A 13,595-nucleotide genomic window follows, 5' to 3' on the forward strand; every position below is an offset into this window, starting at 1 on the left:
GACCTCCAGAAATCCCTAAACTACTGCACAAATACAATTCTATCCTATTTTGACTCTTTCAGAAAATAATAACTGTTGAAATAAATCCAAGACAATTTCTCATACACGGTTTTTAAGAGATCTATTAATTTAAAAGATCATCAACTATTTATAAAGCAAAACATAAGCAAGAAGCTGATACTCACCAAAGAGCTGGACTGGTGTAAATGGTATGGTCTGAGCAAGTCTCATTAAGTTGTTTCTTTCAACAGCTGCAAACAACATAGATTTCACAGCTAGATTGAATAAACAAACTGTCTAAATTTCAAAGATGCTTGGCTGCCCTCTACTGAAATGTACAAAGCCAAGGAGGAGGCAGCAGTGTCACATCTGATCACCATTTGTTTTACCCAGACCACAACTCTGCTTGCACACTATTGTGTTTTTTTCAGGAATGATATTCTCCAACTTGGTGTTCCCATTGGAACATGTCAAACCATGCACCTTCTCTCACTCCTCCTCCTCCCCCTGTCCCTCTGTTGGGGCTGGAGAGGAGAACTGGAGGCACAAAAGGTAAACATCATGGGCTGAGATAAGAACAGTATGCTGGAAACAGCAGCAAGGTAAGGAAATTAAAAGTAGCAACAAACTGATGGCAGGGGACACAAAAAATGAACAATTCACATGGAAAACCCCTGACAAGAGAAAAGACAACACTACCCTGATCCAGAAGGGACCCCTCCTCCCCAGAAGAGATTCCCTTTCCCCCAAGCCTTGGCAATGACCTGACAGTGGTAGAGAACAACCTCTGAGTCCTAGCCAGGCCCCTGCTTGGCTTCTGCAAGTAATTAACCCTTTCCTAGCCAGAGACAGGACAGAAAGATACCAGAAACTCAGTTAGCATTAAAGCTTTGCATCTGGAATAATAACTCAAATTCCACATTCAATCATTACTCTCACACAGGCTTCAACAGGCTTCAGTCTCTTCTACAGGATTAACTTCTGTGTAATTTACAGTGACAGCTGACAGTCCAGGTCTCCTTTAAACATTTCAGAAGTTAATTTACCCTAGGAAATGGAGATAAATTGTTCACTTTTCCTCTTTTAAGAAACCAAACCTCCTTCAACAACCCAAACACCGCTGCCTCAGCCCTCAGCTGTACTGCTTGTCCATTTAGGGCCAGGTTAGATGTAAATATCTGCAAGATTCTGGAGATGTGCATTCTAAAAGAGAGAGTTTTCACTGGAGATGAGTGAGGACTAACTGGTGACAAAAACCAGATTTAAAAAAAAAAAAAGCAACTAATAAATCAAGCAAAACCCAACCCCAAAACAACAGTAAGGAAATGCAGGAAGTGAGCTGCTTTAGTAAGGTACTTCTTGATACCCAGAAGCCATGAAATTAGGTCTGCAATTTTTCAACCCAGGCATATTAGGTTTGGTTAATTCAATGCTCTGCCAAAGCAAACTGGAGAAGGAAGTCTCCTACATTCTTGGGGAACAAATAATGAAACTATTTTAGTCAGTAGAGAATTAAAGAGTTGTAGCAGACTGGCATGGTAGAAAATACTTCAGTTCTATTCTCATATGCATGATGATGGTCAGCTAAAAGTCAGAAAGCACTTGGGATAACCAGAAGTTCCCAAATTTTTTTCAAGATAATTCAACACAGATGAGCTAATCTGTATTACCTACACCTTTTCCTTAGTTGACACAAATAGTAGGATTTTTTTCCCAACTACATACCTATATATAGATAGAGATGTATATGTACATAAGCACTAGTATCCTGTCCATAATCAATGACCATCCCTCCAAGACATCTGTAGAGTTCATTGAGTCCATGGCTGTGGGTTCTCTGTCCTAGATATCTTCCAGGGCAGGAGGCTGGTGTGCTGTCAGGTGGTGGCAAGCTGCATCACAAGCTCATGACCAGTGTGTCTGGAGCAGCCCATACTCACTGTCCATGGCAGCTCTGGCACACAATGCCAGTGTCATTCAGCAACCAACAATACACACACAGTTCAAGCCTACAGACTGTTCTCATGCAAAAATTGAATCCTATTCAGGTACACTTTATGTTTCCCCATCCATCTGCATTTCTCCGCAGGAGCAATCAGGTCATCAAGCAAAAACAATCCCATGGGTAGTTTTGCCTTTGTTTGAGACAGGATTAATCCAAACTGCCTTCTGCAGTGCATGAAGCTTTTGATTGATCTCAGTTGCTGGAGCCTCTAGTGTTAACTAACCAGGAGGTTTTGCTAAATGTAGATCCCAATATTTGAAGGTCCCACCAATGTGGTTTTTAGTAATCCATTTTATTGTTCAACATTCCTAGAGGTTGGTGCATGACAGGAAACATGATACCCACTTCAGTACTGTGTTCTCTGACCCAGGGTTCTATGAAGCTATTTTTGAAATGAGTCCTATTGTCTGACTGACCTCTTTCAGGGGTGACAGGACAGTGTTCTGGGCAGTGGGGTGAGGCACGGGGTGCATCTCCAACATGCAGTGTTTTTTTCGTTGTATGTACATAAGAGCTTGCCTTGGCACATTTGCAATACAATCGATCTGCCAGGCCTTTCCATACTTAAATTTTAATCATCACCCCCGTACCAGAGTCTTTACCCTCTTTTCATTTCAGCACATTTCAAAGTTATAAATAATGTCCATGGTTAATAGTGTCCATGGTTAAGTCCACCCCTCTCTCACAAGCCCATGTGTATGTTGCGTCTCTTCCCTGATGACCTAAGGTATCACGGGCCCAATGAGCCAGAAATAATTCACCCTTATACTGCCAGCCCAGATCCTCCCAAGACACCTTAATCTCAACAGCCCAATCCACCTGTCCATTGTTGGGACATTCTTCAGCAGCCCAATTCTTGGGTGTGTGCATCTACACAATGTGCTCTGTGCTCTTACAGCCAGTTTCTCCGCATAGGCAGTGGTGTTTATCCAGAACTCAGCAGCCCACATGAGTTTACCTCTGCACTGCCTTTACGTTTTCACTGCTCAAGCCATACCTACAGAGCATTTACTGTCATGCACAAGTCAGTGTAGAGGTAGAGCAGTGGCTTTAGATCTCTCATTCAATGAGATCTAAAGCCAGCTGGATGGCTTTCAGCTCTGCAACCTGACTTGATGCAGCTATTCCCTCCATAGATTCTGTGACTTGCCATGGAGGAGCCCAGTACAGCAGCTTTCCATTTTTGATGTGTTCCTCCATTACAGCAAGAAGCATCAGTGAAATGAGTATATCACTTTTCATTTTCTGGTAACTCATTATATGCTGGGACCTCCTCAGCCCAAGTCACCTTTCCCTCCTCTGCTTCCAATGATACTCCAAAATTTTCATCTTTGAGCTAATTGGTGGTGATTTCCAAGATCCCTGGGTGATTGGAGTTTCCTATTGAAGCTTGTTGTGTGATCAGATACGTACTCCATCAGTGGCATGATGTGTGGCAGGGAAGTTCCCTTTGAACATCCTGCCCAGCACTGGCAGTCACGATGCCAGGAGGAGCTGTGGTTTGGTGTCCATCACTTTGGAAGTAGCTCAAACCCCTTCATAAGCTGCCAGGATCTCTGTCAGTTGAAGTGTAGCAGGCCTTGAGTCCTTTGTATTCCTGATCGGCAGGGATCATCCTCAAGCCTCCATGGGTACGTTTTGTCAGAGACTAGGAAGGACCAGTCTCCCCATCTGCAGTGTAGAGCACAGTTTTCACATCTTCTCCAGTCCTAACTAGCTCAGGGGCTACTGCTACAAATTAATATCCTGTTTCATTTGTTCAAAACTTGTCGTTGTTCAGGATCCCATTTTAAATCATTCTTCTTCTGAGTCACAAAATAGAGAGAATTCACAATCTGACTCTAATCTGGATTATCCATTTGCCAAAAAATCACACTGTGTAGACAGCCTGTGTGTCCTTGTTGCTGGTTGGTGGGGACATAGCTGCTGCTTTGCTGACTATGTCCTTTGGAATCTGACAATGTCCATCCTGCCATTTTAATTCTGAAAACTGAATTTCTGGTGCAGGTCTCTAAACCTTACTTTGATTTATTGCAGGACTGGCCTTCAGGATGATTTGGACTATCTTCTCCCCTTTCTGAAAAGCTTCTTCTGCTGTGTTATCTCACAAGTTGATGTCATTTATATATTGCAAATGTTCTGGAGCCTCTCCCTTTTCCACAGCAGTCTGGATCAGTCCAATGGAAATACTGTGGTAGTATTATCACCTCTTGGGCCACTTGTTCCAGGCTTACCAGACGTCCCTCCAAGTGAAAGTGAACTGTGGCCTGAACACTGCTGATAAAGGAATAGGGAAAAACACATTTGCAATATTGATGGTGGCACCACTCTGTTGCCTTGTACTCCAGTTCTTACTGAAGTTCCAGCATGCCTGGCACAGTAGCACTCAGTGGTGGTGTGACTTTCTTCAGGCCACCGACAGGCCTGAAGTGGCCACTCTGCACTGGACTTACACATTGGCCACATAGGATCATAAAAGAGTGAGAAAGCCTTGTTGGCCACTGTCTGACTCTCCAGTTCATGAATCACCTCATGGATAGGGTCAAGGAGTCCTGGTTGGTATGATATTGTTGATACTGCACTGTTGTGGTAGTCATCAGCACTTCTTCTTCAATGCTCAACCACCTCACAGCAGAGGGGTCCTCTGAGAGACCAGGCAAGGTGTTCAGTTGCCTGACTTCCTCTGTCTCTACACTCTCCCAAAAGCCTACTTTTTGGGTCATTGATTACCTCCCATGAGGTAATTTATGCCCAGGATGCACAGGGCTTCTGGGCCAGTCACAATGGGGTGTGTTTGCCATTCATTTCCAGTCAGGGTCACTTCAGCTTTCAGGACAGTCATATGTTGGGATCCCCCTGTCATCCCAGGAATAGAGATGGATTCTGCCCCTACATATCTTGATGGCATCAGGGTACATCATATTCTGGGGTTAACTAAAGCCCAATACTTTTGTGAGTCTGATGAGCCAGGCCATGAGATCCCCACAATCCAATAGATCTGATTGTCCCTTTCCCCTGGAAGAGGAAGGACTTGGCTTGAAGAAGGAACCCTCTAATCCTGGTCAGAATAGTAACTGTTCACTTCTTGTAAATACAAGCTGAATGTCCCTTCAAGAAGACTGAAAGTAGTATCAGCCCTCCTATTCTGTCTAAGGACTTGCTTGTTGAAAACTGGAGTGACATTTAGTAGTTGCTCTTCCTTTCAACTCAAGTACTTCTAGTGCTAGGGCAGAGGTGGATTTTCCATCCCACTTCGTCATCCGTGATCACACACACCAAAAAAAAACCCAAAAAACAGGTCACCTCTTGGTGTGCACCATCTCTTGAGCAGGGGGTACTTGGTCCCAGAAACAGACACTCTTGTCCATCCTGGTAAGGCATGGAAAATTTCTTCTTTAGCTTGCTTGATGGGCTACTTTCCAAATTCACAGATGATAAAAAAATGGAAGGAGCTGTTGATTCCTTCAATGGGAGGGAGGCCCTGCAGAGAGACTTTCCACAGCCAAGGTGCAGGCCAGTAGGGAGGAAAAAACAATGATCTTCATATTGCCGGAGCTAGGTAGTCACCATTCCCTCACACCTGACAGGAATCACCTCTGAGAGTTTCTGTCCTATCCTCAATTCCTTTGTCAATGTCCACATCCTGGGATGTGGGATCCCAATTGATTGGTTTCACTACAATATAGTTTCGTATCATGGGCTGTGATATCCCAACATCAGAGCTGCCACATCAGCAGGGACTCTCCTCACTGGTGGCTGATAATTTTTCATATACATTGCAGCTCACCTAAGGGGTGATTTCTTCTTCTGTATAGGAGCAACTGGTACCAGCATAGGCTGTTCCTGTGGTTCAGTTGCAGTTTGAGTGGGCGCAGTCCCAGTTGTTCTGCTTGCCTCTTCTTCCCCCTGAGGGTGCAGTCTAGTATTGAGAGCAGTCTGATAAATAGTAACCAGGGCCCTGCACATTGCAGAACTTGGCATTTCTCTGGAGCTGCAACAGCATTTTTCTTTCAAATATTCTTCCGCTTTAACAGGGTCCTGTAGCTGTTCAGGGGTAAACTTCCAAGCCATTGGAGCAGAATGATCCTTCAAAAGCTGGCCCATTTTCTCCCACATTACAGGCCAATCATGACTATCCACCCTTGGGGTAGATCTCTGAAAGACTCTCCTAAGAATCCATTTTTCTAATCAGGGTAAGACTTCACTGAAGAGACCTGGCAGATTTAGCAACAAAAGCATGATTTCCTTAATATCCAAAGGGAATTTAAAATCATCCAAAGCTGTTGTAACAGGCCTCAAGAAAGAAAAAGGAGTGAAAAGCTGGGGGAAATAATGCTTCCTGGTTCTGCTCACAGGCTGAGTACAAGTATTACAGAAAAACAGAATCATAGGATATGCTAAGGGGACCCACCACAGGAAGCAGACCCATAAGGATCATGAACTCCTGGCCCTGTGCTTGACTGTCACATTGTGTGCCCAAATGCTTTGTGAACTCTGTCAGGCTTGGTGCTATGACCACTTTCCTGGAGAGCCTGTTCCAGTGTCCAAACAGTCCCCAGGGGAAAAACATTTTCCTGAGATCCAACCCAAACCTGATTAACTAACCTCTGACTCAGCTTCATGCTAGTTTATTGAGTCTTGTCACTGGTCACAGGAGTGAAGAGATCAGTACCTGGTCCTCTGCTTCCCTTCATGAGGATGTTGAAGATAGCAGGGAGCCCTCCCCTCACTCTCCTCTTCTCCAGGCTGAACAGACAGCTCCTGACCTCAGCAGCTCATGACAAGGCTTCTGCTCCAGACCTCATGGCCCTATTTTGGATGCTCTGTAATAGCTTAAAGTCTGTTTCATGTTGTGGTGCCCAGAGTGCACACAGAACTCGAGGTGAGACCACACCAGTGCAGAGCAGACCTGGACCAGCTGGAAATGCTGTGCCTGATACAGTCCAGGACATAGTTAATGGTTTCCTAAAGTCAGTGCCTGAGGTAAAGGTAGAAGACCAACACTGAATACACATCACAAATGAGGTTATCATTACACATCACTGCCCTTGAGGTTATCATTTCATAAGCTGATATCACACGGTTCAGCAACAAAGCAATCCTGATCCCTATCCCTGCTCAGAAAAGGAGCACCTTGATGGGCACATAATGCCTACACTAAAATATACAGGGTTAGGATACAGCATTGTGACATACCTAATACAACAAATACTTGTTATCCACTCACTCTTCCTAGATCTGTTGTTATCTCAGCTCTTCAAATTTCACATTAAACACCAAATAAAGTAATTATGGTTTAGGAATAGTGCTCCCCACATCAGTGGGGAAAAATTCTAGACCAAACACTGCTCACTTATTTCCCTCCCTCTCCTCCCAGTTGTGGAATGGAGACACAACAGTTAAAGACCATGGGGTTTAGATAAGGTAAGTTTACTGGAAACAGCAATGAAATAGGAAAATGAAAGTAACAGCAGCAGTGAGAATACTCACTACATGGAAATCGGCAACAAGCGAAATTCCACTACCCCAATATGGAAGGGACCCCCTTCTCCATGACCAGAAAATTAAGTGAATTGGTGCAGAATAACCTCCAGGACCTAGGCACGTCCCCTTCTGGCTGGATGCCAGCCCATCATATCTCACCCAGCTTGTGAATTCCTTCCAAAGAAGCAGGCTCCCTGGGGAAGCCCCTTGCACCCTGCCTAGAAGGACTTCTGCTTCTTCCTCATCCTCCTCCTTTCACAAAGGGCTGCTTCTGCATCATGCTCCTGCCAACTCCAGTACAGCAACACATACTCACACTGTGCTGAAGAGATGCCTTGACCCCAACTGCCTTCATTATCTGTCTTGTCAGGGTTAGAAGCACCCAGAGATTTAGCAAGGTGTGACAGGAAAATCCAGACTTCCCCTGCACAGAGTACTGTTTCTTCATTCAGGCTTCTTGACAAAAAACATCAGTAACATTATTATATCTCCCTAACTTGCAGCATATTTCTCAGGCAAACATCTTCAAAACTTCAGAGAGCCAACCAAATATTTATGGTTTTATCTTCACAATGACTGGGTTATCAAGAAGGGGAAAAGAAATGCAAAATAAGGACCTAGATGTAAAATAAGGACCTCCTAGAACTAGGAGGCAACTTGGATGCTACAGTTCGGACTGTCTAATTTCCCTAGTGAATGGATGAAGGCAAAAGCATCGTCCAAAGTAGAGAGTGAACCAAAGCAGAGAGGCAACCACAACAGAGCTGTGTTTCTTTGCAGAGTAACAAAAAAGCCATGGTAACAAACTCTGGAGCTTATGGGACTATGGAGTTTGGACAGCAGCTATCCCTCTTTTAAGATTACCTCTTTAAGCAAAATGTAATTGGAGATTATTGAGGCCAGAAGGGCAGAGCAAAGGGCACCCATGACACATAGACCCCATAAACTGGGGTCCTCAATTGAGAAGATCTGCACTTCATACTCCAATTCAAGGTTGTTTACACGTACCAAATTCAATAGGAATTAGTTACAATATCTGAACAATACTGGAGCATGGACTGTAAAACAAGACTTTCCTTTGGTGTTGCACTAAGAGCACACTGATCATTAAATCAGCGTACAGCAGGAAGAAGGATGTGAACAGAGAAGCTGCTAAAATCTACGCCATCTGTCAGACCCTGCCAGCAATCTCTCTAGATCTTTGAGAAACCACCTGGCATGGACTTGCAGCAGCTGCCAAACTTGGGACAAAGGTCTAGTTCTTTTGGGTATGCAGAGGCAGGATTGTATATACTTGCTCAAACTGACAGCAAGAATAACAGAAATGCTAAAATGGTACAGAATTGTAACGTAGGTTTTTGGGTCTAGTTGGCTAAATTCTGTCCTAATCTTCCTGAGGAAAGAAAACCTACACTGAAAACCTCTGAAGATGTTTGTCAGCTCATAAGGGAAACCACTTCTATCTGTGCTAAAAAGTCCATCATCTTAAATAGTATACCTGACAAAGAAAAATTCAATACTTGCAACAATGCCACCATGCCAGGGAAACTACATCTGTACAGTTGATTGCAAGCCAGGAGGTGTTATTCCAAATGAAAACTGTCTAGATTTTGAATTGAAGAAGGCTACTAACAATTTTGGTTTAGTCCAGCCCTGCCTGTACCGGAGGCCAAGTCCTGTAGGCAATGGTGACATCTACTGGCAATTTCTGTTTTCTTCTCCTCCTTTAAAAACTGACATCCAGGCCTTGTGGGAAAATCCGTTCACGCTCAGCTGGGGGACTGCAGGAAATTAACATTCAAAGGATTTATTCCCTGCCAGATTTTCAGGAGTTCATAGATATACAAACACAGATTAAGTAGCACCAATTAACTAAAGCAAATAATTCCAGAAGTACAAAGGAGGGTATGGGAGGTGTGAGGAGACAAAGGAGGGTTTGGGAGGTGAGGGAAGACAGCTATAAACAAATTAGTGCCTCTTCTGCCTGCTCAGGAAGCTGAACTGTATTCATGATTTCCACTGATATTTTGAAAGTGATTATCTACATTCTGCTCTGGATTTGCCAAAAATACCCAGAATGAAGCAATTATCAACAGAAAAATAAAATTAATAATCCTTTCACTGGAGTGTTAGACATGAATTAACACAGAACCTTCTCAGCAGTGAGTGATTGTGCAAGTCCTCAAAATGCAAATCACAGTGGATGACAAAGGGACAGCTAATGTTCTTTTTAATTTCTTAAATTCCTCATCTGTCATTCTTGTGCCTCCTGCTTACCTGAGTAGTGAAGATGCAAATCTTGAGATGTTTTCAAGCAGGAAAAGATATCTGAAATAATGTTTAAAGGATTGTTGGATTATTATTATAGCAGACAACAATGCATGTTCTTTAATTCCTTCCATCCCAGAGCTTTTCACAAAATAGATTAATCAAAATTGCTGGCTTAGCATTCAAGAGGAGAATTACTTATGGGCTTTAACTACATTATCATGTACTGTATACTGGCAAATTTGAGTTGTCAGTGTAATATAGCCAGACAACTTACTTATTCAAGGAATGGTGGGGAAAATGAGATATTAACCTCAAGGACATGTTAAGCCAGCTAGGCCCTTGGGATATTTATCCACCATGCTTCATGGCCTCCTCAAGGCATGAGTTTTCCAACTCCATCCTCAGCCATGAAGCATTCCATTAACTGTACTATTGCACTAAAGTTGTAATAATACTGTCCCATTAAACTACAGCATCCAAAGTGCTATTAAAATATAGGCAGACAAACATTTTTGGTGTTCACATATGCTCAGACAGATCAAATTTGGTCCAAAAATGTTTGCTTTACAAAAAAGCCTTTTTAATACAACCAAGAAAAATGAACACATTTTCATTAATTAGATGAAATAATTTTGTTCTCCTGGAAAACCATCTTTCAAAATGCTAGATTTCACTATCTATATATACTGTACTACTATTAATTTTCAAAAAATTACATAATCAAAACAATGTTCACCAAAATTTTTTGAAATTTACACTTTTTTTCTTGGTGTGTTCTATTTGCTTTTAGTCCCTTATCTAGTGAAAAAGATCTTACATTAACTTTTATAGTGTCAGAATCTGTGGTGGGATGCCCTAGACTCCCACACTATAGATATTGGGGGAAGGGTCAGCATTTTTCACTCCCCTTAGTGATTCAAAGACCCTTGTGATTTTTTTTCTTACTGGACCCACCTACTTTTGCAGCATTTCGTATGTTGCAGAAAAACAAAACATGAAAATACGCCTTTTGAGAATGGGAAAACTGGATTTTAATCAAAACAATGGTGTGCCCTAGAGTGCAGCCTTCTAACTAGTGTGCTTGCAGCAGACTGCTTCAGCACTGCAATGTTTTGTGCACAGATGGACCCTCAAAGAGCATCACTTGAAGTGGAGATAAGACTAGGAGCAATTCATTCCTGCACCACAGGTAATCTCAAAAAGAGATAGGTGCCCAGCTGCTCAGCCTCTTATGGATAAGTGTCATGCCAGGAAAACTGGGAGATGGACTGAAACACAACAAATACCAATGAAGTTCACTAACGCTCTGCTTTTGAGGAGCAAATTGATTTTCGTTTTCTCACTAAAACCTTGAATTTTTTCAATGGATAATTTATAATAAATTCATTCCTTCAAAGATTTCCAAATTCCAGGTAAACAACCCAAAGAGAGTTATTACACAAAATTGCAATTTGAAAAATCAAGTATATGTTAACAATATTGTAGCTTCAGACATACACCCTAGTTTAACCCAGGAGATCACTTGGACTGTCAGGGATCAAAGCAGCAGCATGTTAAAGAGTTTCTTCCTGCTGAAAGGACAACATTACTGGGCAGACTAGAGTGGAAATAAATAATTTTGTTTTAAGAGTATGCAACTGTTATGAGAAAAACATGTTTCTCATAAAAAAACTTTCACTTTAAAATAAAAAGTAATTGATAACACATGAAACAATATCTGCTCTATAATCCTTAACTACAGTAAATTTACTTCTTTTTGGATTTTGTACTTCAGAACTGTCAGCATGAGAACTGCAGATGGGAATTAAGATGAGTGACAAGCAATGAAAAACTTACTGTCAGTCTCCTCTGGAGGTCTCAATCTGTTTAAAAGCAAATATTGGATATTTTAATGCAACATTTCTGTCATTTAGCTAAAACTAGTACACATGGATCACATGTAAAGATATGTGACTCAGCAATCTTAAGGCAAAATAACCCTCAGTGCAATTTTGTTCAACAAAGCCATGAGCAAACAATCTTCAGGCACTGAAGAACTGACACATTTTTCATGTTTCTTTCTCTGCTTTATGTTGAATTCTTCTTGAGTCTGCACTGCTATCACATCTTTTACATTGCAATAACAGTATCAGTTACAGAGCTTTCAATCACATATACAACTGTTAATTTTTTATTCAATGCTGATATGTATTAACAGTTACTTGTGTCATTACCATTCCTTGTGCAAGAACATACTTTTTAAATTGGTGATTCTTTGCATCAACACGTTGGTTGCAAAAGGCAACTACATTGAAGCAATCTTTGCTACAGAACACAGGAGACATGATTCACCTCATAGACCAGAGATATCCCACTGAAGACAGCAGACTAAGCAATTGATTCAGGCCACTCAACAGCCCCTACATCCTGCTGATAAGTCTGCAGTTTGCCTACTTTCTCTAAATGATGGGGTGTAAAAAAATATAAAAAGAAAAAACAACCTAAAAACTCCAATGCCACAACAACAGCAGAACACTCAACCCCCTCCCCTCCTCCTGTCCCCTGCATACAGAGCATGCATAAAACCCCCAGTAACTTTTTTCCTCCTCTCTCCATGGTAAAATCACATGGGATGTGGCAGATTTCTAGTATCTCCTAATTATTATTTCAGCACAGTGCTGAAAAAAAAATCTAGAAGAAATTGATGAAAATAGGAAAGAAAAGGAAAAGGAGCATAAAGACAGCACTGCATGTCTAAATATACTACTAATATTATGATAATGATTAATCAATCTCGGAAGAAAATTTAAAACCTCACAAGAAAATGGAAACTACTTGTGAAACCAGTATACTTTCACTAAATGCAATCAAAGCTTAATAATGTCTGAAAAAGCATGAAGAAAACTGAGCTAAATATTTAGTAAATGTACAAAATAGATGAATGAGTCAATGAGAGAAGTTTTCAGGAGATGCTAGCATTGAAATTATTAAAAAATTAAACATGCAATTGAACAGTAAAAGCAAATGCAACTTATCATGTTAACTAGATTGGAAAAAGGTCTAATTAAAGATGCTATGGTTGTAGAACCATGGAATAACTACAGAATCATAGAATCACTAAGGCTAGAAAATCATCAGGTCCAGCTGTCATCTTAGTGACTGAATTAGAAAATTCAATTACTGTTAGCATTAGAAAGGGTGTCTATTCCACCTAAAATCATACACTTTATTTAAATGGATCTCTTTGATCCATTAGTAAGATTTCCTTTAGTAAGGAATTCTCTTTAGTAAGATTAATAATATTTCCTTTAAATAAACTTAAATACACTGAATGGCCTTAATAATCCATGTCTCAGGAATTTGTCATCCTAAGTATATTGTAGAATTGAAATGGAAACCTACAAACTCTACAGGCATCTCTTTCTGAAAACCTGTGATGAGTATCTTAACATACTAATGATACATACGAGGAGTTCCTGTTCAGATTACTTTTCTTGGTGTTTCCAAATATGTTATTACTGAAATCCTAAAAAAAAGAAAGATACTTTTACTGGTAAAATATGCACATCTTTATAATATACACATTGCACAGCTCAGCAAGGTACAATCTTGAGAATGACTGTTGATATTGTTTTTGTTAACATAAATAATGACCCTGACAGGCAGGTGAATCATAGCACTGCATACCTACACTAAAATGGAATTCATTTGCTCACATTGCCATTTTCCATGCTGTCTCCAGATATTCAAATTAAATACTCATGTCACCACCTATATCTCAATACACTCACAAAGCTGGTTAAAGGTCCTCTAATAAGCAGAGTATTAGAGAACTTTCTGTATATTGGAAAATTCC

At 41.1% G+C, this 13,595-nt stretch overlaps 1 protein-coding gene across 5 annotated transcripts in view; it reads right to left on the minus strand.

Moving 5' to 3' along the window:
• The window catches only part of TRPM6 (transient receptor potential cation channel subfamily M member 6), a 100,177-nt gene that overhangs the window by 14,925 nt on the left and 71,657 nt on the right, over positions 1–13,595 (minus strand). For 4 of the 5 annotated variants that reach the window (XR_012053093.1, XM_072922522.1, XM_072922521.1 and 1 more), the window contains exons 31-34: positions 13,207–13,265; positions 11,597–11,622; positions 9,767–9,817; positions 186–251 (exon numbers count right to left, since the gene is read on the minus strand). Coding sequence is in view for 3 of the 5 variants with exons in the window: in XM_072922522.1 (XP_072778623.1) it covers positions 186–251; positions 9,767–9,817; positions 11,597–11,622; positions 13,207–13,265 (202 nt within the window). In the remaining 2 variants the exon portion in view is untranslated. Of the gene's footprint in view, positions 1–185; positions 252–9,766; positions 9,818–11,596; positions 11,623–13,206; positions 13,266–13,595 lie in introns of those variants that run through there. The other variant, XR_012053094.1, reaches the window with a different exon arrangement.

This window comes from Taeniopygia guttata, chromosome Z, assembly GCF_048771995.1.
Source record: "Taeniopygia guttata chromosome Z, bTaeGut7.mat, whole genome shotgun sequence".
Lineage (NCBI taxonomy): Eukaryota > Metazoa > Chordata > Aves > Passeriformes > Estrildidae > Taeniopygia > Taeniopygia guttata.